The 22,458-nt window shown below is 46.4% G+C and overlaps 1 protein-coding gene across 6 annotated transcripts in view; it reads left to right on the top strand.

The window, feature by feature from the left end:
* Positions 1 to 22,458, top strand: part of LOC115083952 (trichohyalin-like) — a 242,508-nt gene that overhangs the window by 194,125 nt on the left and 25,925 nt on the right. For 2 of the 6 annotated variants that reach the window (XM_029588115.1, XM_029588114.1), the window contains exons 6-7: positions 11,267 to 17,123; positions 21,059 to 21,282. In XM_029588115.1, the coding sequence (XP_029443975.1) occupies positions 11,267 to 17,123; positions 21,059 to 21,282 (6,081 nt within the window). The remainder of the gene's footprint in view (positions 1 to 11,266; positions 17,124 to 21,058; positions 21,283 to 22,458) is intronic. The other 4 variants (XM_029588117.1, XM_029588118.1, XM_029588119.1 and 1 more) reach the window with 4 other exon arrangements.

The following is a 22,458-nucleotide window of genomic DNA, read 5'->3' as shown; positions in this document are numbered from 1 at the left end:
GACCAAATTGACCATTTAGCAACTGCAGCAGATGAAAGTGAAGGCTCTGGAGTGGCCATCACAGTCTCCTGACCTCAGCATCATTGAGCCACTTTGGGAAGAATTCAAACATGCAGTTCATGCTAGACATCCAAAGAATTTACAGGATCTGGAGGTTTTTTGCCAAGAGGAATGGACAGCTTTAACACATGAGAAAATAAAGGGCCTCATTCACAAATATCCCAAAAGACTGCAAGCCGTCATTAATGCAAAAAGGGGCAATACACAATATTAAGAACTAAGCGTATGTAAACTTTTAAACAGGACCATTTTATTATTTCCTTTATTGCTGTGGTTTAATGATTGTGCTATTCTGTGATACTTAAAATAGTTTAATTTGAAACACATTAAAAATAACAGACATGTTTTGTCTGATCACTCATGTTTTCTTAAAATGCTACACATCTTACAAATTCTGCTTATGAGCACAACTGTAAGTACCAATCTAACAATTTGTATATTAGTCACTATTAGCAGAATGTCTTTTATTCAGTGTAACATTTGTAGTGCTTATGTCGCAAGCCTACCATTTGGAGACTTAAGATTTGTCCAGTTAGCCTTCAGCTGTTTGAGATGAAAAAGCAGGTGACTCATTTAAAAGAGGAATTGTTCATTTTTCAAAGATCCTCCCTTATCTTGCAACATCAAGAATATCTATCCCAGCTCCCACAGAGGATTCAGAAACCCAGAAATAAATGGTTTACAGTCTGCACTGGTAGAACAAGACATGTGACTATGACACCCACTTTATTTATTTAAACAATTTCTAGACCACCAATCACCATTTCTTGGCGGTTTACAATACAATGTTCATAATCATAAAACACAAATAGTAATAAAACATTCAATTACTCAATTATCTTCTCAAGCTCCTCTACAGACATAACTCAAAGGCAAGGTCTATATATTAAAAAGTAAATCCTGTCACATCTTTTTCATTACAAATCCTCCATTGCTGGAAACAGTCTCTGCTTTTTATTAAATATATTTATTTATTTATTTTACATTCTTATATACCGACATTCCTGTATAGTATACAGATCACACCGGTTTACAGTACAACAGAACCGTCGCGTAGGAGCGATACAAGGAACATTTGAAACATTAGAAAACAAGGAACATTTATAACCCATGGAGTAAAAGAAAAGCTTCAATACAGAATAAAATAGCATATAAATAACATATAACAAATGAAATGGGGGTACAATCCCGTAAAGACGGGGAAACTAGGGGGGCTGGAGAGTAAAGGCAGAGGACTCCCTCCATTGAAGCGCTGGTTGGGGGAACAGCAATTGGATACCAAATAAGAAAGTGATGAGAGTACCAATTCCCTGTTACTATATATAAGGATAAAAATCTGATTGCAAATTACAGGTTACTTGGATAGGTAAGTTAATGCTTAGGTCAGTGGGTCAAAGATGAAAAAATTGGAGAAACTGAATGGGAAGAGGCCGGGCAAGGGGGGGTAGGAGAAATAGGAGGGGAGAGAACGAAGGACATAATGAAGGAAAAAGGATCCCAGATGAGACCTGGGAGGACTGAGGTTGAGAGTCCAGGGTGCTCTTGTCCGCGAGCCCTAGTCTTTGGCTGTGAAGCGGTATCGGTGAGTAATTAAGTCTCCAGAAAAAGCTTGACTGAAAAGCCAAGTTTTAAGTTTTTTCTTGAAAGTCTGAGGGCAGAGTTCTTGACGGAGATCCGGTGGAAGCGTATTCCATAGAGTGGGACCTGCTGTTGATAGCGCTCGCTTTCTTAAGGAGGTTTTAGCAGGGGGGGGGGTGCATATAGTGAGCCTTTGTATGCTTTTCTGACAGGTCTGTCTGAAGTGTGTGGACGAAATTGGCTGTTTAGCTTGAGAGGGAAGATGTTATGGATGTCCTTGTGGATCATCATGAGAACTTTGAAAGATATCCTAAATTTGATGGGTAACCAGTGAAGTGATTGCAGGATGGGAGTGATGTGATCTCTTTTGTTTGAGTTGGTGAGTATCCTGTCGGCGGCGTTCTGAACCATCTGGAGTGGTTTGATGGTGATTGCAGGGAGACAGAGAAGGAGGGAGTTGCAATAGTCGATTTTAGAGAGGATGATGGATTGCAGCACTAGGCGGAAGTCTCGGAAGTGAAGGAGAGGTTTCAATTTTTTAAGAACTTGCAATTTGAAGCAGCATTCTTTAGTGGTATTTTGGATAAATATTTTAAGATTAAATTGGTTGTCAAGCAGAGCCCCTAAATCTCTGACGGAAGGTGAGTGATTGATAGCTGTTTTTGCGAATTGTGAGGAGCTTGGGGAGTTGAGGAGGACGTTGTTTTCATCCGGCGATATGATGAGGATCTCCGTCTTATTGGTATTGAGGATCAGGTTTAGGCTGGTGAGAAGGCCGTTGATTGATTGCAGGCAACTATTCCAGTGGGACCAAGTATTTTGAAGAGAGTCTGTGATTGGGAGAAGGATTAATAAAAACTGTAAGAAAATCTGCCAAATTGTCTCTCAAAAGATTTAATGAAACATTAGAACATTCAGAGATAGGACAATATTTGACTTTCAAATTAACAATAATATCCAAGATCTCTTTTCTAGAGACCTAGAAAGTCCCTCACGAAACTGGAGCATCAGGGTCAACAAGTACACTGTTTAAACTCTGTGTTATGGAGAACTGCTTCAAGAGATTCTCAACTTTTATCATGAAAAAACTGGCCTATTTGCTCAACTTCTAGCATTAATTTGTTTACTTCCTGTAAACACACCCGATTAGATACCATAAGCTTCAAAGTGTGAAATAATTTGGAGCGATTAGCAGCTACTTGTATTTGAATGGAAAAAACACAAACGTTTTATTGAGTCAGCTTTCTGTCTATAAAGCTCCAATTCAACCAAGTATTTATCCCTGTTATTATCATTAGGGGTTTTTTGCCATGTACGTTCCAAACTCCTTAGATATTGCTTTTCAACCACTAATTCTTTGTTAAACCAAGGAGCCCTATGTCCTTGATTAACACAAACACTTTCTGGCACAGTAGAATCTAAGGCCTTCTTCAAACTGACCTCCCACTTAGTCACAGCTTCTTTGGTAGAGCTCACCTCACTATTTACTAACTCTGCAGTCTATGCCTCTTTTAAATCTGTAACTTCAAAGAAAGGACGCTTTTTAGAGATCTTTGCCAATGGCAGTGCTTAAAAGGATGAAATTTGTCTAATCCCATCTAATGTAATTAAAAAAATGATCCAACCATGGGACTTGAGAATAAAAACACTAAAGATTACTAAACCACAATGATTGCGTTTCTATAAAAAATAAATCTAAAAATGACCAAGTTTGTAAGTTCTTTCGTTGACCAATTGTAACCACCCCGTTTTCTAAGAAAACTAAAAAGTCATGAGCTAGGAGGTGATGTCCTTCTGTGGATTACAAACTGGTTAAAAGACAGGAAACAGAGAGTAAGATTAAATGGTCGGTTTTCTCAATGAAAAAGGGAAAACAGTGGAGTGCCTCAGGGATCTATACTTGGACCAGTGCTTTTCAATATATTTATAAATGATCTGGAAAGGAATACGATGAGTAAGGTAATCAAATTTGCAGATGATAGAAAATTATTCAGCGTAGTTTATCACAAGCAGATTGTGATAAATTGCAGGAGGACCTTGTGAGACTGGAAAATTGGGCAAAAAAATGGCAGATGAAGTTTAATGTGGACAAGTACAAGGTGTTGCATATAGGGAAAAATAACCCTTACTGTAGTTACACGATGTTAGGTTCCATATTAGGAACTACCATACAGGAAAAAGATCTAGGCATCATAGTGGATAATACTTTGAAATAGTCGGCTCAGTGTGCTGCAGCAGTCAAAAAACCAAACAGAATGTTAGGAATTATTAGGAAGGGAATGGTGAATAAAATGGAAAATGTCATAATGCCTCTGTATCGCTTCATGGTGAGACCGCACCTTGAATAATGTGTACGGTCCTGGTGGCCGCATCTCAAAATAGATATAGTTGCGATGGAGAAGGTACAGAGAATGGCGACCAAAATGATAAAGAGAATGGAACAGCTCCCCTATGAGGAAAGACTGAAGAGGTTAGGGCTGTTCAGCTTGGAGAAGAGATGGCGGAGGGGGGATATGATAGAGGTCTTTAAGATCATGAGAGGTGTCTTTAAGATCATGAGAGGTCTTGAACGAGTAGATATGAATCGGTTATTTACACTTTCAGATAATAGAAGTTAGCAAGCAGCACATTTAAGACTAATCGGAGAAAATTATTTTTCTCACAATGCATAGTTAAGCTCTGGAATTTGTTGCCAGAGGATATGGTTAGTGTGCAGTTAGTGTAGCTGGGTTTAAAAAAGGTTTGGATAAGTTCTTGGAGGAGATGTCCATTAACTGCTGTTAATCAAGTTGACTTACAATTAATAGCAGTGGCTATTCCCTATCAGTAGCATGGGATCTTCTTGGTGTTTGGGTAATTGCCAGGTTCTTGTGGCTTGGTTTGGCCTCTGTTGGAAACAGGATGCTGGGCTTGATGGACCCTTGGTCTGACCCAGCATGGCAATTTCTTATGTTCTTATGAGTTCATAGTGTTAGACACAAATTCACAGCTTTCTGACCAAGGCAAAACATCCATGTGCAGTTTAAAATCTCTGATAACCAACGATTCTTTCTTTTTTATATCCAAAGTTAATAACAATTCTGAAAGTAGGGAAGGAGATGAATTTAACAAAGTAGGGGTGCATAAACAAGGATATTCCCCAATCTCTATTAGATCAACCAAAACGTCTAATTGATCCAATCTTCTAATTGATCCAGTCTTTCTACAGGAGAAAGATTTTTTTTTTTAACTAATATCAACAATCCCACCCCCTCTCCTAGATGGTCTCTGTTGAGAGAAAATCTAATAATCAAGAAGTTCTAATTGTCTTAAATCAGTCTGTATCATTTAACCAAGACTCTATTATACAAAACAAATCAGGTTTACACTCAACTAAATAATCCACCACTATAGGGATCTTTTTCCGGGTAGCCTGAATATTAATTAACAACATAGGAAAAGGCATAGAAGTTTGCACAATTTTTTGACAGCCCCTGAGGAACTGGAATCAGAACCCTATTATTAGGTCACACTTGAAAATCATATATATTTTTATTATTTATTTATTTATTTTTATATACCGCCATTCATGTAAAAACATATCACGTCGGTTTACATCTCAGATTAAGCATCGATAATTGAAATTGCAGTACCAGTGTAATGGTTCATATCCATAATTATTGGAATAGAAAAACTGGCCTTAAGTAAAACAAGTCAATAATTAAAACCAACAAAGCACAAAGGGGCCAACCTCCTTTTGTGCGCTCTGGTGCACGAAAAGGTGCGTGGGTCCTCCAGTGTCCTCGACCTCCATGTATACCTGGCGCCGCTCAATGATATCACAAGGGGGCAGGCTCAACTAGTCAGCCAGGCTGGGAGGGACTGGTGACTCAGACGCTAGCAACTCGGGAAGGACAATAGAGACTCAGACAGAAAAACAGCCTCGAGGATGTTTCCCCAATTGTGCCGCATTCTCAATACCCACCCCAACTACCACAGAGAACTCAGACATCTAAGATTCAGAAACCCATGAATAAATGGATTGTAGTGGGCTCTGGTAGAATAAGGCTTGTGATGAAGAATCACCCCCTGTTACCTTTACGTAATACATTTGTTGCATTGGATAACAAAGAAGCTCCAGCAATAAAAAATGAAGTGTTGTCTGAAATGGATGTAGTCACCCAGTGTAGCCAGACACCCCTAAACTTCTCTGATATCAATGTTATCATTCATCTGAGAACCAATGACCTTGCTTGAAATGGTATCTTTGAAGCACGGAAAGAGTTCCAAAATCTAGAGAAGATTAGACATGGCAAAGACCATTGCATTTTCATGGAAAGAAGAAAAGGCTCTGCTATATAGATAACTTCAATTCCTGGCTCAAAACCTGTGTAAAGAAAGTGGTTTTGAATACTTTGGAGGCTGGGGGTGTGTATGAAGCAATATAAGATTATATAGTAAGGATGGTCTACATTTGTCCTTAGCAGGAAGAGGATGCTAAGCGAGAAATTCAGATCGTACATTATCAGGCAGTTACACTAGAGGGCGGAGGTGGCCAGTGAAATTGGCATATCACCGCAAGCAATACAGGAAGTGGGAGGAGAAAACAAAATCAAACAGCTCAGAAATGTAGAATTGGTGACTAAGAAGAACAAGAACTCAAGGGAGAAAAGTTGGAAAGCTATGACCACAAATGCTCGTAGTTTGAGCAATAAAATCCCAGACCTGCAAGCCCCAATGGAGGTGGACTTGGACATTGTTGCTGTTACAGAAGCCTGGTTCACTGAGCCCTATGATTGGGATACGGTCATCCCTGGCTATAACTTAAGGAAGGTCAGAGAGAACAGGAAAGGGGAAGGAGTAGCTCTTTATGTCAAAAACAATATCCAAGCAACTGAAGTGCAAGCAGTTATCATAAGCTTGCTGGCCACACTGGATGGACCATTTGGTCTTGTTCTGCCGTGATTACTATGTTACCAGGCTATTAGAGAGGTTCAGTCTAGTGATTACGCTGATGGCGCTGTGTCCCACTAGCATAGCCACTAGTCAATTCTTCTCCAAGATTGATTCTATCAGTGTCTCCTTGGCATGCACCTAGCCAGAGGTTCCCACACAGCTGGTATCAGTCACCTCTTTCCTCTACTGACATCAGCAGGCCAGGCTCAAGCAAGCCATTTCCTGAAGCCTGGCAAACCCAGGTCTCTTGCACTGCAGTGCCCAACAAAATTGCCAAGCCAGTGTGACCGTGCCTACAGATCCCCACTTCTGTGCAGTTTGAGTCCTTGCTGTTAGGAGTTTCAGAGTTAGCTGATTCCATTATCTTGATGCATTTCCACATATAGGCATTAGCCCAGGAATCCCCCAAACCAGCTTTCTGCTCAGAAGGCAAGATCAGCACCAGAACAGACCTGGCCAACTTTCAAGTGGGTCTTCCTTTCCAGCACCGACTCCTCAGATGACCTTAACTACGGACGCCTCCAACCTAGGTTGGGGAGCCCTCGTCCAAGGCCTTCAAACTCCAGGAACTTGGACAGTAGCCAAAGCGATCCATCAAATCAACTTTCTGGAGCTTCGAGCGATGTGGTACGCCCTTTATGCATCCAACAAAGCTGTCCTGATTCAAACAGACAACCAAATTGCAATGTGGTACCTGAACAAACAGGGGGGGCACAGGCTCTTATCTGCTCTGCCAGGTGGCAGCGCAGATTTGGGCCTGGGCCCTCTCGCATTCCATTCTTCTGCGAGCCAACTATCTAGCGAGCACTCAGAATGCACTGGCAGACCGCCTCAGTTGACGTTTCCAGCCCCAAGAATAGTCTCTAGATCCCTCGGTTACGAGCAGAATCTTCCACCGGTGGGGTCATCTGACCATCGACCTCTTGGCGTCCAGTCAGAACCACAAAGTGGAACACTTCTGCTCTCTGCACAGGGACCAGCAAGCACCGGCCAGGGATGCCTCACCCGTCCCTAGAACAAAACCTGCTTTATGCGTATCCTCCGATTTCGCTAATAAGCAAGACTCTTGTGAAGCTACAACAGGACCAGGGCTTAATGATTCTCATAGCCCCGTACTGGCTGCGCCAAATCTGGTTTCCCATACTTCGCAACCTCTCTGTCCAGGAACCCATTCGCCTGGGCAGGTCGCCCAACCTCATAACACAGAATCATGGCAAGTTACGCCACCCGAACCTCCAGGCCCTCTCTCTGACGGCCTGGATGTTGAAAGGCTGATACTACAACCACTCAACCTTTCAAGTGACGTATCTCGAGTCTTAGTAGCTTCACGGAAGCCTTCTACGCGGAAATCCTACTGCTCTAAATGGAAGAGATTTACCTTGTGGTGCACACAGAAGGGCTTGGATCCCTTTTCTTGCCCCACATAGAGTCTGTTAGATTATCTCTGGCACCTCTCGGAATCTAGCCTCCAGATGTCATCTATCCACGTGCACCTTAGTGCCATCTCTGCTTACCATCAAGGAACTGGGGATGCCCCAATAATGGCTCAACCCCTAGTGAGTCGCTTCATGAGAGGCTTATTACAACTTAAACCTCCTCTACGGCCATTGGTTGTGGCATGGGATCTCGATGTGGTACTTGCACTCTCATGCACACTCCTTTTGAGCCTTTGCACTCCTGCGAACTCAGATACCTTACATGGAAAGTTCTTTTCCTAGTATCCATCACGTCTGCTCGCAGGGTAAGTGAGTTACAGGCCCTTGTGACCTACTCACCCTACACAAGGTTCCTCCATGACCGGGTGGTTCTTCGCACTCACCCTAAATTCCTTCCTAAGGTGGTAACTGGTTTCCATTTAAATCAGTCCATAGACTTGCCCACTTTCTTTCCACGGTCTCATGCTTACCCAAGTGAGCGAGCTCTGCACACCTTGGACTGTAAGGGTGCTCTTGCGTTTTAATTAGACCACACTACAGCCCACAGGAAGTCCACCCAACTCTTTGTATTTTTTTATAACAACAAACTTGGGAATGTGGTGGGCAAGCAAACACTGTCAAACTGGTTAGCAGACTGCATTACATTCTGCTACCAGCAAGCTGGCCTTCCACTACAGGGACGAGTGAAGGCACACTCAGAGCAATGGCAACATCGGTAGCACACTACCGTTCAGTACTGATTGCCGACATCTGCAGGGCTGCGCCATGGAGCTCTCTCCACACCTTTGCAGCACATTACTGCTTGGACAAGGCTGGCGACAGGATTCCGTCTTTGGCCAGTCTATCCTAAGAAATTTGTTCCCAGTGTAGGAACCCAACTCTTCCTACCTCGACCCTCTGTGAATTTCAGGCTGCCTCATCCTTGCCAACAGCACCCCAGTTGTTGTGCCTGTTGCACATGTTGGGTGCTGCTTGGTCTCATATGTATGACTCAGCCTGTAGCTTGCTATTCACCAATATGTGAGGACTACCATCCTGCTTGTCCTGTGAGAATGCAGAGTTGCTTATCTGTAACAGGTGTTCTCCCAGGACAGCAGGATGTTAGTCCTCACGAAACCCGCCCACCACCCCAAAGAGTTGGGTTCGATAACGTTTTCTTATTTTATTTTTTGCTCGTACTTTTGCTACAAATGAGACTGAAGGGGGACCCCTGGTGGCTACAGGGTTAGTGGCATGCTGGGCATGCTCAGTGTGCCAGTCAAAGTTCTAGAAACGTTGACAAAGTTCTAGAAACTTTGACAAAAGTTTTCCGTGCCGGGCTCCATCGGATGATGTCACCCACATGTGAGGACTAACATCCTGCTGTCCTGGGAGAACACCTGTTACAGGTAAGCAACTCTGCTTTACCTGAAGAGGGACACACGAGGACGCGCGGATAGTGGCATGCTGGACGTGCTCAGCGTGCCAGTCAAAGTTCTAGAAACTTTGACAAAAGATTTCCGTGCCAGGCTCCATCAGATGATGTCACCCACATGTGAGGACTAACATCCTGCTATCCTAGGAGAATACCTGTTACAGGTAAGCAACTCTGCTTTCTGTTTAGCACAGAGCTGTGTCAGCCCATGCCAGCTCTGTACTCAGAGTGGAGAGGACGTAATACTCCCCAGACCTCAGTACATTTTTGTACAGTGGGAGATTTCATACATTCTGAAGTCCATAGTTACAATGATGTTCAGTGGTATCTTCAGGGTTATTCTGGTTGTGTTCCTCTTCAACTTTCAAGTGAAGAGTTGTCATCAGATAATTTGGAGTTGGAGAGGAGGGGTTGTTTTGTTTAATTCATAAGATTAATTAAAAAAAAAAAAATTATAAAAAGAGACCTGTTTTGCCTAGCACAGCAGAATTCCCTTCAATCAGGGGTGGCCAACTCCTGTCCTCGAGAACCACAAACAGACCAGGTAGAAATGGTAGAAAAAGACTGCATGGCCATCCATCCAATCAATTTAGCATTACAATTCCCATCACTTCCCCATATCCACAGTGAATATGCATGCGATATTTATTTTTATTTATTTATTTATTTATTTGAGGTTCTTTATATACCGCCATTCGTTTAGTAACATCATGACGGTTCACATACAACAAAGTTTCAGCAACAGTGCTTTACAATTAACGTTCAACTAAAGAAGGACCATTAGAAAAAATATAACAATGCTACTAGAGCAACTGAAAGAAGGTATATGGCATAGTAAAACAGGGAATGGGTAGGCTATGGGGAAACAGCAGTAGTAGTAAAATAATTACAATATGTTGATGCATACATTACAAAAGGTTGATGCATGAAATATATACATATAGTACAAATAATGCAAAATTTATATAAGGGTAATAGGGTAATAGGGTGAGGGTAGTAGGGTATAGGGTAATAGTGAAATAGGGTAGTAGGGTAGCAGGAGGGGAATTTAGGTAGCATAGAGAGATAATACATATTTATAAAGCTTAGACTCAGGCAAAAAGCATAGGGGGAAATGCTGGGGGGGATGTTTGATACTTTATGTGAATGCTTTTAAGAATAACCATGTTTTAAGTTTTTGCTTAAATTTTTTTGGGCATGATTCCTGCCACAGATCAGGTGGCATAGTGTTCCAGCAGGCATGATTTGTATGCACTGCCTGTGTTATATGTAAATCTGTCTCATGTATCATGCATATTCATTGTGAATATCCTGAAAACCTGGCCTGTTTGTGGCTCTCAAGGACCAGAGTTGGCCATCCCTGCCTTAGACTATCAGTGAAAAGAATTGATTGAAGTGTATTTTGTTTATTGTGTTGCAGACTGGTATTGGCGAGGGCATCCAGTCATCACGCACCAGGCATCAAGCAATGCTTGTGGATGTATTTTGGGGCATATGTGTACCGTAGGCTGAAGGGAGAATGGTCTCTTATCAGGGACTGCTGCTGCCTGTGAATGGGTTGTAGAGGGAAGAAGAGACAGAAAATAACAATTGGGGGGGGGGGGGGGGGTATCCTGGGTAACCCCAATAGTTCCAGTTGAGCTGGAAGCTCAGAGAGGGGGAAGCTGTAGGTCTCAAAAAATGGGGAAAAGTGTACTGCATGTTGATCGCTTTTATTGGTTCAGATAGATCCGGCATGTGCCCTGCTGCTGGGTCTCTGCAGCTTTGATGTGCACAGGCCAGGAAAATGGAAACCCGGGTTATTAATCAAGTCACGCTCTAATTCGTTTGGTTTTCTTTGCAGGTTTTTACTCGCTGTATGATGCCTGCCCTGCCATATACTCATAGAAAGAGGAGGAAAGGTGGCGAGAATGAAAGGTTTGGAACGCTGTTCAAAGAATTCAGAAATCTAAAGGTTTCCAGGGAGATACAGGAGCTGGAGCAGGAGCAGCTGCAGCTGGCAGGGCTGGAGCAGGAGCAGCAGCAGCTGGCGGGGCCGCAGCAGCAGCAGCAGCCGCAGCTGGCGGGGCCGCAGAAGGAACAGGAGCAGCCGCAGCTGGCGAGGCCGCAGAAGGAACAGGAGCAGCCGCAGCTGGCGGGGCCGCAGCAGGAGCAGCCGCAGCAGGAGCAGCCGCAGTTGGCGGGGCCGCAGAAGGAGCAGGAGCAGCCGCAGCTGGCAGGGCCACAGAAGGAGCAGGAGCAGCTGCAGATGGGGCCACAGCAGGAGCAGCCACAGCTGGTGGGGCTGCAGCAGGAGCATGAGCAGCTGGGGCCTCAGAAGATGCTGGAGCAGATGCAACTGGCATGGCCCCAGGAGGAGCGGGAGCAGCTGCAGCTGGAGGGGCTGCAGGAGAAGCGGGAGCAGCTGGCAGGGCTGCAGGAGGAGCAGCTGGCGGATCCACAGAAGAAGCCACAGTGGGTGGGATTTGAGCAGGAGCAGCCACAGAAGAATCAACTACAAACTCAACTAGAACAGCAGCAGGAGAACCAGCAGGAGCAAGGCAAGGCATGGAAGGAGAGAGATCAGCAGACAAAATGGTTGCAAAAGGAGAGACATAAAAAAAGAAACACCCACAAAAATAAGATGCAACAGAAACCAAGCAGAAAAATTAGAAATCAAATAATCCAGCAGGAGGAGCAGCAACTGGCTCATCAGTATCGGAGAGCCCAGCAGATTCTGAAACAGCAGTACCAAAAAGCAAAACAGCTGCTGAAGCAGCAATACAAAAAAGCCCTGCAACTGCTACAACTAAAAGGGCAACAGTTGGAGAAGCAGCAATTGGAACAGCAGCAAGAGCTGCAGCTGCCGCAGCAGCAAGAGCTGCAGCTGCCGCAGCAGCAGAAACAGTTGGAGAAGCAGCAACTGGAACAGCAGCAAGAGCTGCAGCTGCCGCAGCAGCAGAAACAGCTGGAGAAGCAGCAACTGGAACAGCAGCAAGAGCTTCAGCTGCCGCAGCAGCAGAAACAGCTGGAGAAGCAGCAACTGGAACAGCAGCAAGAGCTGCAGCTGCCACAGCAGAAACAGCTGGAGAAGCAGCAATTGGAACAGCAGCAAGAGCTGCAGCTGCCACAGCAGCAGAAACAGCTGGAGAAGCAGCAACTGGAACAGCATGTGCAAAAGTTGGAAAAGAAACAAGTTCAAGACCTGCAGCTGCCACAACTAGAGGAACAACTGGAGAAGCAGCAACTTCAAAAGCAGCAGGATCCACAGCTGCCACCACAGAAAGAACTGCAGCTGCTATGGCAGAAGCCACAGCTGGAGAAGCAGAAACTGCAGCAGAAACAGTTGCTACTTCAACAGCAGGTACATGAGGAGAAGCAAATATTTAATTGGCAGAAACGGAAGCAGCAGCAGAGATGGAACAGAAAAGGCAAGATTCCTCTAAAACAGGTCCTGAAGCAGAAAGAACAGCACAAGCCATGGCAGGAGCGGAAGCTGCTGCTGCAGCAGGTGCAGCAGAAAAAGCACTGGGTGCAGCTGAAACAGCAGCAGAAACAAAAGGAGCCGCAGGAACCACAGCAGCAGAGACATAACAAAAGAAAGAGAACCTTTCCAAAACATCAGGATGTAAAGCTTCAACAATGCTTGTCACAACAGCTGCAGAAACCAAGCCAAGACCCAAAACAGGGGGAAAAGTGGTTACTGCAGCAGGCGCAGGAAGAGCATCAATGGTTGCCACAAAAGGTGCAGCAAATGACACTACAAGAGAAGCAACTACTGATGCCACAGCAGATGCAGGAAAAGCAGGAACTGCTGACAAAGCAGGTGCATGAGGAGCAAAACCTGCCACTGCTTCCTCAACAGCTGCCACAGCAGGTGCAGGAGGAGCAGCCACCACAAGAAGAGCATCAACAGCCACAACAGCAGGAGGAGCAGCAACGACTGTTGCAAGAGGCACATTATCAGTCGTCACAGCAGGTGCAGGAGGGCCAGCAACTGGTGCTGCTGCCGCCTGTGCAGGAGGGGCAACCATTGCTACTTCAGGAAGAGCATCTACAGCCACCACAGCAAGTGCAGGAGGAGAAGCAAATAACACTGCAGAGGGAACAGTCACTGCTGCCACAGCAGGAAGAGCATCAACAGCTGCCACAGCCAAGTCAGCAGGAGCAGCCACTGTCCCTCCAGAAAGAGCATCAACAACTGCCACAGGAGGAGCAACGATTAGTGTCATTTCAGGATGAGCATCAACAGCCAGCACAGCAGGGGCAGGAGGAGCAGTCACAGCTGCCTCAGCAGGTGCAAGAGGAGCAACAGCTGCTACTGCAGAAAGAGCATCAACAGCCATCACAACAGATGCAGGGGGAAGAGCAAATAATGCTGCAGGTGCAGGAGGAGCAACAACTGCTTCTGCAGAAAGAGCATCAACAGCCATCACAACAGATGCAGGGGGAAGAGCAAATAATGCTGCAGGTGCAGGAGGAGCAACAACTGCTTCTGCAGAAAGAGCATCAACAGCTATCACAGCAGATGCAGGAGGAAAAGCAAATGACAATGCAACAGGTGCAGGAGTTTCAGCGATTACTACTGCAGGAAGAGCATAAACAGCTGCCACAACAGTTGGAGGAGGAGCAGCTATTGCAGGAAGAGCATCATCAGCCACAACAGGTGCAAAAGGAGCAACGATTGCTACTGCAGGAAGAGCATCAACCACCATCACAGCAGATGCAGGAGGAAGAGCAAATAACACTGCGGGGGGAGCAGCAACTGTCACCACAGCAGGTGCAGAAGGTTCAGCGATTGCTATTGCAAGAAGAGCATCAACAGCTGTCGCAACAGGTGCAGGAGGAGCAGCTATTGCAGGAAGAGCATCATCAGTCACAACAGGTGCAAAACGAGCACCAACTGCTACTTCAGGAAGAGCATCATCAGCCATCACAGCAGATGCAGGAGGAAGAGCAAATAACACTGCAGTGGGAGCAGCAACTGTTGCCACAGCAGGTGCAGGAGGAGCAGCTACTGCAGGAAGAGCATCATCAGCCACAACAGTTGCAAAAGGAGCAACAACTGCTGCTGCAGGAAGAGCATCAACCACCATCACAGACGATGCAGGAGGAAGAGCAAATGACACTGCAGGGGGAGCAGAAAGTGCAAGAGGTGCAGCGATTGCTACTGCAAGAACAGTATCAACAATTGCCACAGCAGATGCAGGAACAAGAGCAAATGACACTGCAGGGGGAGCAACAACTGTCATCTCAGCAGTTACAGGAGGTTCAACGATTGCCGCTGCAGGAAGAGCATCAACAGCCAATATGGCAGGTGCAAAAAAAGCAACAAATGGCATTGCAAGAAGAGCATCAACAGCCACCACAGCAGATGCAGGAGGAAGAGCAAATGACATTGCAGTGGGAGCAGCAACTGTTGCCACAGCAGGTGCAGGAGGTACAGCTACTGCAGGAAGAGCACCATCAGCCACAACAGGTGCAAAAGGAGCAACAACTGCTACTGCAGGAAGAGCATCAACCACCATCACAGCAGATGCAGGAGGAAGAGCAAATGACACTGCAGGGGGAGCAGCAACTGTTGCCACAGCAGGTGCAGGAGGTTCAGCTACTGCAGGAAGAGCACCATCAGCCACAACAGGTGCAAAAGGAGCAACAACTGCTACTGCAGGAAGAGCATCAACCACCATCACAGCAGATGCAGGAGGAAGAGCAAATGACACTGCAGGGGGAGCAGCAACTGTTGCCACAGCAGGTGCAGGAGGTACAGCTTCTGCAGGAAGAGCACCATCAGCCACAACAGGTGCAAAAGGAGCAACAACTGCTACTGCAGGAAGAGCATCAACCACCATCACAGCAGATGCAGGAGGAAGAGCAAATGACACTGCAGGGGGAGCAGCAACTGTTGCCACAGCAGGTGCAGGAGGTACAGCGATTGCTGCTGCAGGACGAATATCAACAGCTGCCACAGCAGGTGCAGGAGAAGCATCAATTGCTGCTGCAGAAAGAGCATCAACAGCCACCACAGCAGGTTCTGGAGAATCAGCAAATGACACTACAGGAAGAGCATCAACAGCTGCAACATCAGGTGCACGAGCAGCAGCCACTGCTTCTGCAGGAAAAGCATCAACAGCCATCAGAGCAGATACAGGAGGAGCAGCAAATGACGTTGCAGGAAGAGAATCAACAACTGCCACAGCAGATGCAGGAGGAACAGCGATTGCTTCTGCAGGAAAAGCATCAACAGTCATCAGAGCAGATGCAGGAGGAGCAGCAAATGACGTTGCAGGAAGAGCATCAGCAGCCGCTACAGCAGGTACAGGAAGAGCATCAACAGCCACTACAGCAGGTGCAGGAGGAGCATCAACAGCCGCTACAGCAGGTGCAGGAGAAGTCTCAACAGCCGCTACAGCAGATACAGGAAGAGCATCAACAGCCGCTACAGCACGTGCAAGAGGAGCATCAACAGCCGCTACAGCAGGTGCAGGAGGAGCATCAACAGCCGCTACAGCAGGTGCAGGAGGAGCATCAACAGCCGCTACAGCAGGTGCAGGAGAAGTCTCAACAGCCGCTACAGCAGATACAGGAAGAGCAGCAACAGCCGCTACAGCACGTGCAAGAGGAGCATCAACAGCTGCTACAGCAGGTGCAGGAGGAGCATCAACAGCTGCTACAGCAGGTGCAGGAGGAGCATCAACAGCCGCCACAGCAGGTTCAGAAAGAGCATCAACAGCCGCTACAGCAGGTGCAGGAGGAGCATCAACAGCCGCCACAGCAGGTTCAGGAAGAGCATCAACAGCCGCTACAGCACATGCAAGAGGAGCATCAACAGCCGCTACAGCAGGTGCAGGAGGAGCATCAACAGCCGCCACAGCAGGTTCAGGAGGAGCAGCAATTGCTTCTGCAGGAAAAGCAACAGAATCCACCTCAGGAGGAGCAGCAACTGCTGTCACAGCAGAGAGAGGAGGAGCTGGCACTGCTACTGCAAGAAAAGCATCAGAACGCACCGCAACACCCTCCACAGCACGTGCAACAGGAGCAATCACTGCTTCTACCACACGCAGAAAAGAAGCAGGGATTGGCACAGGAGGAGCATCAACATCCACCACAGCAGGTGCAGGAAGAGCAGCAATCGGTGCCTTTACTGCAGCAGGTAGAGAAGGATCAGCAAGTGCTGGTGCATGAAGAGCCTGAACAGCTAAAACAGCAGGTGCAGGAAGAGCAGCCACTTTTGTCACAGGAGGAGAATTTGCTGCCACCGCAGGAGATGCAGAAGGAGTTGCCATTGCAGGAGGAGCAGCAAACATTGCACAAGGTGCAGCTATTGCAGCCACAGCGGATGCAGGAGGAGCAGGCACAGCCACCACAGCAGGCACAGGAAGAGCAACCACTGCTGTCACGAGAAGAGCTGCAGCAGGTGCAGAAAGAGTTGCCGTTGCAACAGGCTCAGGAGGAGCACGCACAGATACCACAGCAGGTGCAGGAAGAGTTGCAAATGACACTGCACGAGGAGCAGCAACTGTGGCCACATCAGGTACATGAGGAGCAATCACAGCCACCACAGCAGGTTCCGGAGGAGCAGCAGCAGCAGCTGCAGCTGCAGCAAGCACAGGAGGATCAGCAACTGGAGCCACTGCCTCAGCAGGTGCAAAGCGGAAAAAGCAACCGAAACGCTGAAGAGCATCACCAAAAACAGAAGATGCTTCAGCAAGATCTCAGAGGTATGTTGCTTACGTTTTGCAGGTTGCATGTCCCATCTTTTTTTTTTTTTTTTTTTTTTTTTAAATAGCTCAAATTTGCTTCTAGTTTTGGAGAACCCCAGAACCAGGCTAAAAGCACACGAGCTTTCTAATTCTGATAATGCTTAACTTAATCCACCTGCCCTAAATGCTGCTCCATTTTGCTTTTTCTCTTTATTTTTCTCAAGACTGACATTTTGCTCTTGAAAAATAGTAAAAAAAAAAAGATAAACAGAGCCACCGCTCTTTGTATGTACTTTAGATCTGAAACAGAGCAAGTCTGAGATAGACGTACCCAGTTGCCTCGAAGAGGAAGGGGGACGGTGCCGTTCTAGTTCTTGGACTGGTGCAGTTCCTCTCAGGCCTGGGGTGGGGGTGGGGGGGTGGACTGCGGGAAAGAAAGCTACGGATGGTACCGAAGAAGGAAAGAATCAAATAAGAAAATGCATAACAAATGTTTTAGCTGAACCAACATAATGAAACGCCGGGATATTTCTTTAAAAAAACCCAAATGTGGCATTGTTCTAGGTCAGCACAACAATCTGGCCTCGGATCACTTTATTTATTATTTTTTTTGTTATATTCCACTTTTTCAGCCATTTCAAAGTGGGTTAAATTCAGGTACTGTAAGTATTTCCCCTATCCCCAGAAGGCTCACAATCTAAAGGGGTCATTTACTAAGCTGCGATATTTAATTGCGGGAGGGACAAATACCACGCGGGGGGGGGGGGGGGGGGGAGATATTCCTGCGGTATTTTTCTCCTTCCACAGAAAATATCACGGCAGCTCTTGTGATATTTTTTTTATCATGGAAAAACTGCAGGAAAAAATATCACAGGGAAATGTGAAAAACGTGCGATGATGGCCCCCTTCGCCCGGGGCCGCCATCATCTTATAGGGCCGGCATTGGCACAAAAGACCCGACCTCGACTGTGTAAAATTCCTCACCACCGGGATCTGGATAGATTGCACCCAGCCCCCTGCCGCCTGTAGAAGTGGCTCAAAGGTATAAAAATTAGTTTTGTAAGACATGCAGTGATGCCCTGCTGTTCCTTCTGAAAACCCTCCCCTTGAACCAAAGACAACAGCACCCCCAGTCCAAACCCCCCTGGCTCCACCCTCCGGACCCCCTCCCAATACCTTTCAGTGGTGCCCTGATAGTCTAGTGGGCATCCCTGGAGTCTAGTAGGGCTCTGAATGCCCCTAGCCTCTGGGCCGGTTGCCGGCATTTTCTAAAATGACGCTGACCTGCTTTTTCTCGTATCATGTGATAGGGACAAAGGCCTGGCGGTGCCATTTTGAAAAATGGCATCAACTGGGCCCAGAGCCTAGGGTGCGCTCTTATGCTACAAGACACCAGGGATGTCCATTAGGGCTACCAGAGCACCAGTGAAAGGTATCGTGGGTGGGTGGGTTCCAGAGGGTGGATGGACATTTTGATTGTAGTAGTGGTGGGGGGTTTGGATCAGGTGAGCAGGTAACTGGTTCAAGTGGAAGGGGTTTGGGATGGAGACGGAGCATCGCCATGCAACATGCAAAACTTAAAAAAAAAAAATAAATGTACACCTTTGGGGCTGTTTTTACAGGCGGGGATCTACCCTGACCCTCCAGGAGGGGATTTTACACGGTGGGACAGAATATTTTGGGTTGCTGCCAGCCACGCAATTGTCAGCACCAGAGCGTCTGGACGTATGTTAACATCCCAGTGCTTCAAGGAAAGTTAGCTGCAATTCCTGAGTTGTAGTTAACATTTTGGGAAATACTATGAAAAAAACTATGCATGCAAAGCAGCTCATTTTAATAGGGATGGGTTTTTAGGGAAGACATCATGTCATAAACAGTGTTCATGTTATATCCTTATCACAGCTTAGTAAATATATCCCTTAAGGAGCAGCAGTGGGGTTTGAATCCTGGTTTTGCAGCTTCACAGCTCACTGCTCTAAACCGCTAGGCTGCTTCTTCTCTCCATACATCTGCAGTTCATTAGGATAAACTCTTTTAAAAGGACTGCATAGATTGTCCAGATGAAAGGGCCATGTTGGATGGGTCCTAGGTAATTTATATATCCAGTAAAGTCAATTTACCTTAAGCCCCTACCCATCAGATGTTTTGTCACTCACACAGTCGTAAATCATTCAGTCCGCAAGTCCCCTTTCCTCGGAAACCACAAGGAGATGACTGCTTAGATAAATTTTTTTCTTTAGTAGGGAATTGTCAGTTGCAGCAAACATTTACAGAAAGCAAGGCAAGACAGCAAAAACATGGATCGAGAGGGAGTTTTCTTTGTTCTTCATTATAGAGGGACAAATCACAAATTTCCATATATTTTGTTGTGCCCTCCTATGTTGACAAACTAGTCCAGTAACTACTCCAGTACCTGTGCCCTCGCTGCATTGATTTGCTCTTGATTTGGTAACTGACATAATCATTTCACAGTTAGTCTATGATGCTGTGACACAATGCCTCAGCGCTACCCCTAACTCCCATACCTGTGCCCGCTCAAACACTGCCCAGACCCACCTACACCCGCACACATGCTCCTACACCGGCAGCTGGCCAACTGGGCTCCTGCTTGCCTCTGGGCAAGCTCCCTGCCCTCAGGCTATCCCCTGGTAGTTTCTAGGTGACGCTGGGACGTCACACAACCCAGAAGTCACACAATTCCTAGAAATGCGCCCACAAACCAAATGCATACAATACCGGGATCGTTGAATCAGACAGAGCTAGCAAACCTAATCAGTTTAGTAACAAAAAGTAAGAATAGTGAAGAAAAAGAAATGTAATCTGAAACTGGAGCAGGTAAAACAGATTAAACAGCAAAAGTTAACTAACCTCATTCTACGACTTACGGTAATGCCTGGGGAGATCAGGAAAAAGGCTGTCCACATGAGCTGAACGGGGCCTCAGCAGAGAGATGTACTCCCAGCCAAAACTAAAAACTTCTAGCATCTTCAGGGCTAGTTCTCTGTCTAAAGGACTAATCAGGGCAGAAAGTACTAGCATCAGCTCTGTGACCAATGGCTTTCTGACTTGTAGTAGTTTTCTGGCCAATAACACTACAAAATGTTTCAGACTCACAACTTCCTCAGGGCTGCTGGGATATGTATGTTACATCAAGCCTCGTTCTGAGTCAAGATAGCATCCCAGCTCTCTTAACGACAGTACAGAAGTCAAACGCTACCTGCAGGCCAACACAGAGGAAACGAGCTGCTCCTGGGGAGAAAATAGAGGGGTAGAGTTTAAAAGGTGGGCGTACATATGCGCGCACATGTACCCCCAATTTTATAACTTGCAGTCGCGCGCAAGTTACAAAATCAGGGGTCGGTGCGAGCAAGAGGGTGCACAATTGTGCACCTTGCGCGCGCCGAGCCCTGCTGCCTTCCCCCGTTCCCCTAACCTTCCCCCCCCCCCCCCCCCCCAATTTTTATTTCACCTTTTGCTCCTGCCTCTGGGCAGGCACAAGTTGCGCTTGCTGGCCGGGAGCCTGACCCTGCCCCTTTTCGCAAGCCCCGAGACTTACATGCATCCCGGGGCTTTACGCGCTCCGCAGGGCCTTTTTAAAATAGGCCGGTTACGCGTGCAAATCCTCTGGATAATGGGACGCTACCTTTTAGTGTTACTTGAGACATGAGATTCCTGCCATAATGTCATGGCAGCTCCATTTATGGAGCCGCGTTTCTGCCATAAGATCCCCAGATCTGTTCCTAGTTTTATATTACCATTAAATCAGTCGTGAACATCTTTAAAATTAGTAATCAAAAAGAAAAGACCTTTTTTTTTTTTTTTAAAGGAATGCCGTCGCCAAACGCACAGGATTCATATTTCTGCCTTTTAATCGGAACTCATAGAGAGCAGCTAGGGCAGAATGTGAACTGTCTGCGGGCTTAATGGAGTTCTTTTATCTCTTCTTCCACCAGTGAAAGAGCCAAAATTGAAAGGCAGGAGGCCGCTCATTGTGGACCGCGTGACGGAGCTGGACGGCAGCATGATCCGCGCTCAGCTGTCTGACTACTCCGCCATCGTCACTGGCCTCTGCCTGGCGCCGCGCACCAAGAAGTTGATGCGGCTGAAGGACGTTGGCGCAGTGGAGAAGCTCCTCTCCCTGCCCGCTCAGCCGCTGTGGAACCACCGGCTGCTGAAGGTAGATGGCCTGCCGGACACCGCATTCTCAGCACCTCCCCTGGTGACCTACTTTGAGGCATGAGGTCAAAGAACTAGAGAGCCAAACACTTAACGCAACACCTGCAGTAGCGTCTCGTCATTGTCGTAACAAAATCTTTTTTTTTTTTCTCTTTACATATATTTTCAAGATTTGTTTCCATTCAGCTGTGATGTCACACCAGTGACATCACGGGTATAATGACATAAAAGCAGTTCCACTAGGGCTTTCTTCCATAGCTATCGCAGGCTGTTGTCTTGTGACAGTCCAGATATCCTGCGGGAAAGCACAAGATATAACTAAATCCCCCTTAAGTTGCAGGTGATTTAGAGGAGGGAATAGCACATGGCCTTGCACTCTGAGCCATACTCTGAGACCAAGGGAGCTAAAGATGTGCTCGCTAGAAAAGGTGACGGAAAGGAGAGATATGATACAGCCATGCAAATACCTAACCAGCTTCAGTCAAGCAACAGAAGATGACATTCTCCAGAGAAAGAAAAGCTCAAGGAGAAGGGGGTCATGAAGGGCGGGAAGCTTTAAAGGGATGTGAGAAAATTCTCTCTCATTGAGAGGGTGGTGGATGACTGGAACAGGCTTCCATTGGAGGTCATAGGAACCAAAACTGTGGCAGAAATCAAGCAGAGGACAGACACACAGGGGCCTTGTGGCAGAGGGAGGGAGGAACTCATAGATTGTCAGGCCTGTGACAGCACAGGTACATATGGGTGGATTGGGTAGGCCAGGTAGTCCTTTTCTGCGGACGTCAGTGGCGTGTTCATGAGGGGGGGGGGGGGGGGGGGGGCGTGTGGGAATCAGCCAGCCACGGCTAGAAATGTCATCATACAATGAATGTAAGAAAATGAGGAAGACTCCCGGCTCTTGGTTCCACCTCCATGATTGTCTAGGTTGGATTCCAGTTGCTTTTGTTTAAATGATTTCTTAATTTCGGTAAGGCACTCTGGGGCATGCATTGCAACAGGACAGTGACTATTGTTAAATGGTTGAAGGCACTTGGCCTAGGGTTGCTAACAGGCTCCATTTTTTTTTTTTTTTAATTTTATTTTATTGACAAACTAATCCAATCAGGGTTTTTCTCTGAAAATAAAAGCAGGACTGGATGCAGTGGGGTAAAAACAGGACTGGATGAGCCCATTGGAA

This window comes from Rhinatrema bivittatum, chromosome 2, assembly GCF_901001135.1.
Source record: "Rhinatrema bivittatum chromosome 2, aRhiBiv1.1, whole genome shotgun sequence".
NCBI classification, from domain to species: Eukaryota; Metazoa; Chordata; class Amphibia; order Gymnophiona; family Rhinatrematidae; genus Rhinatrema; species Rhinatrema bivittatum.
The sequence above is the reverse complement of the archived record's forward strand: the minus strand, read 5'-3'. Positions and strand labels throughout refer to the sequence as shown.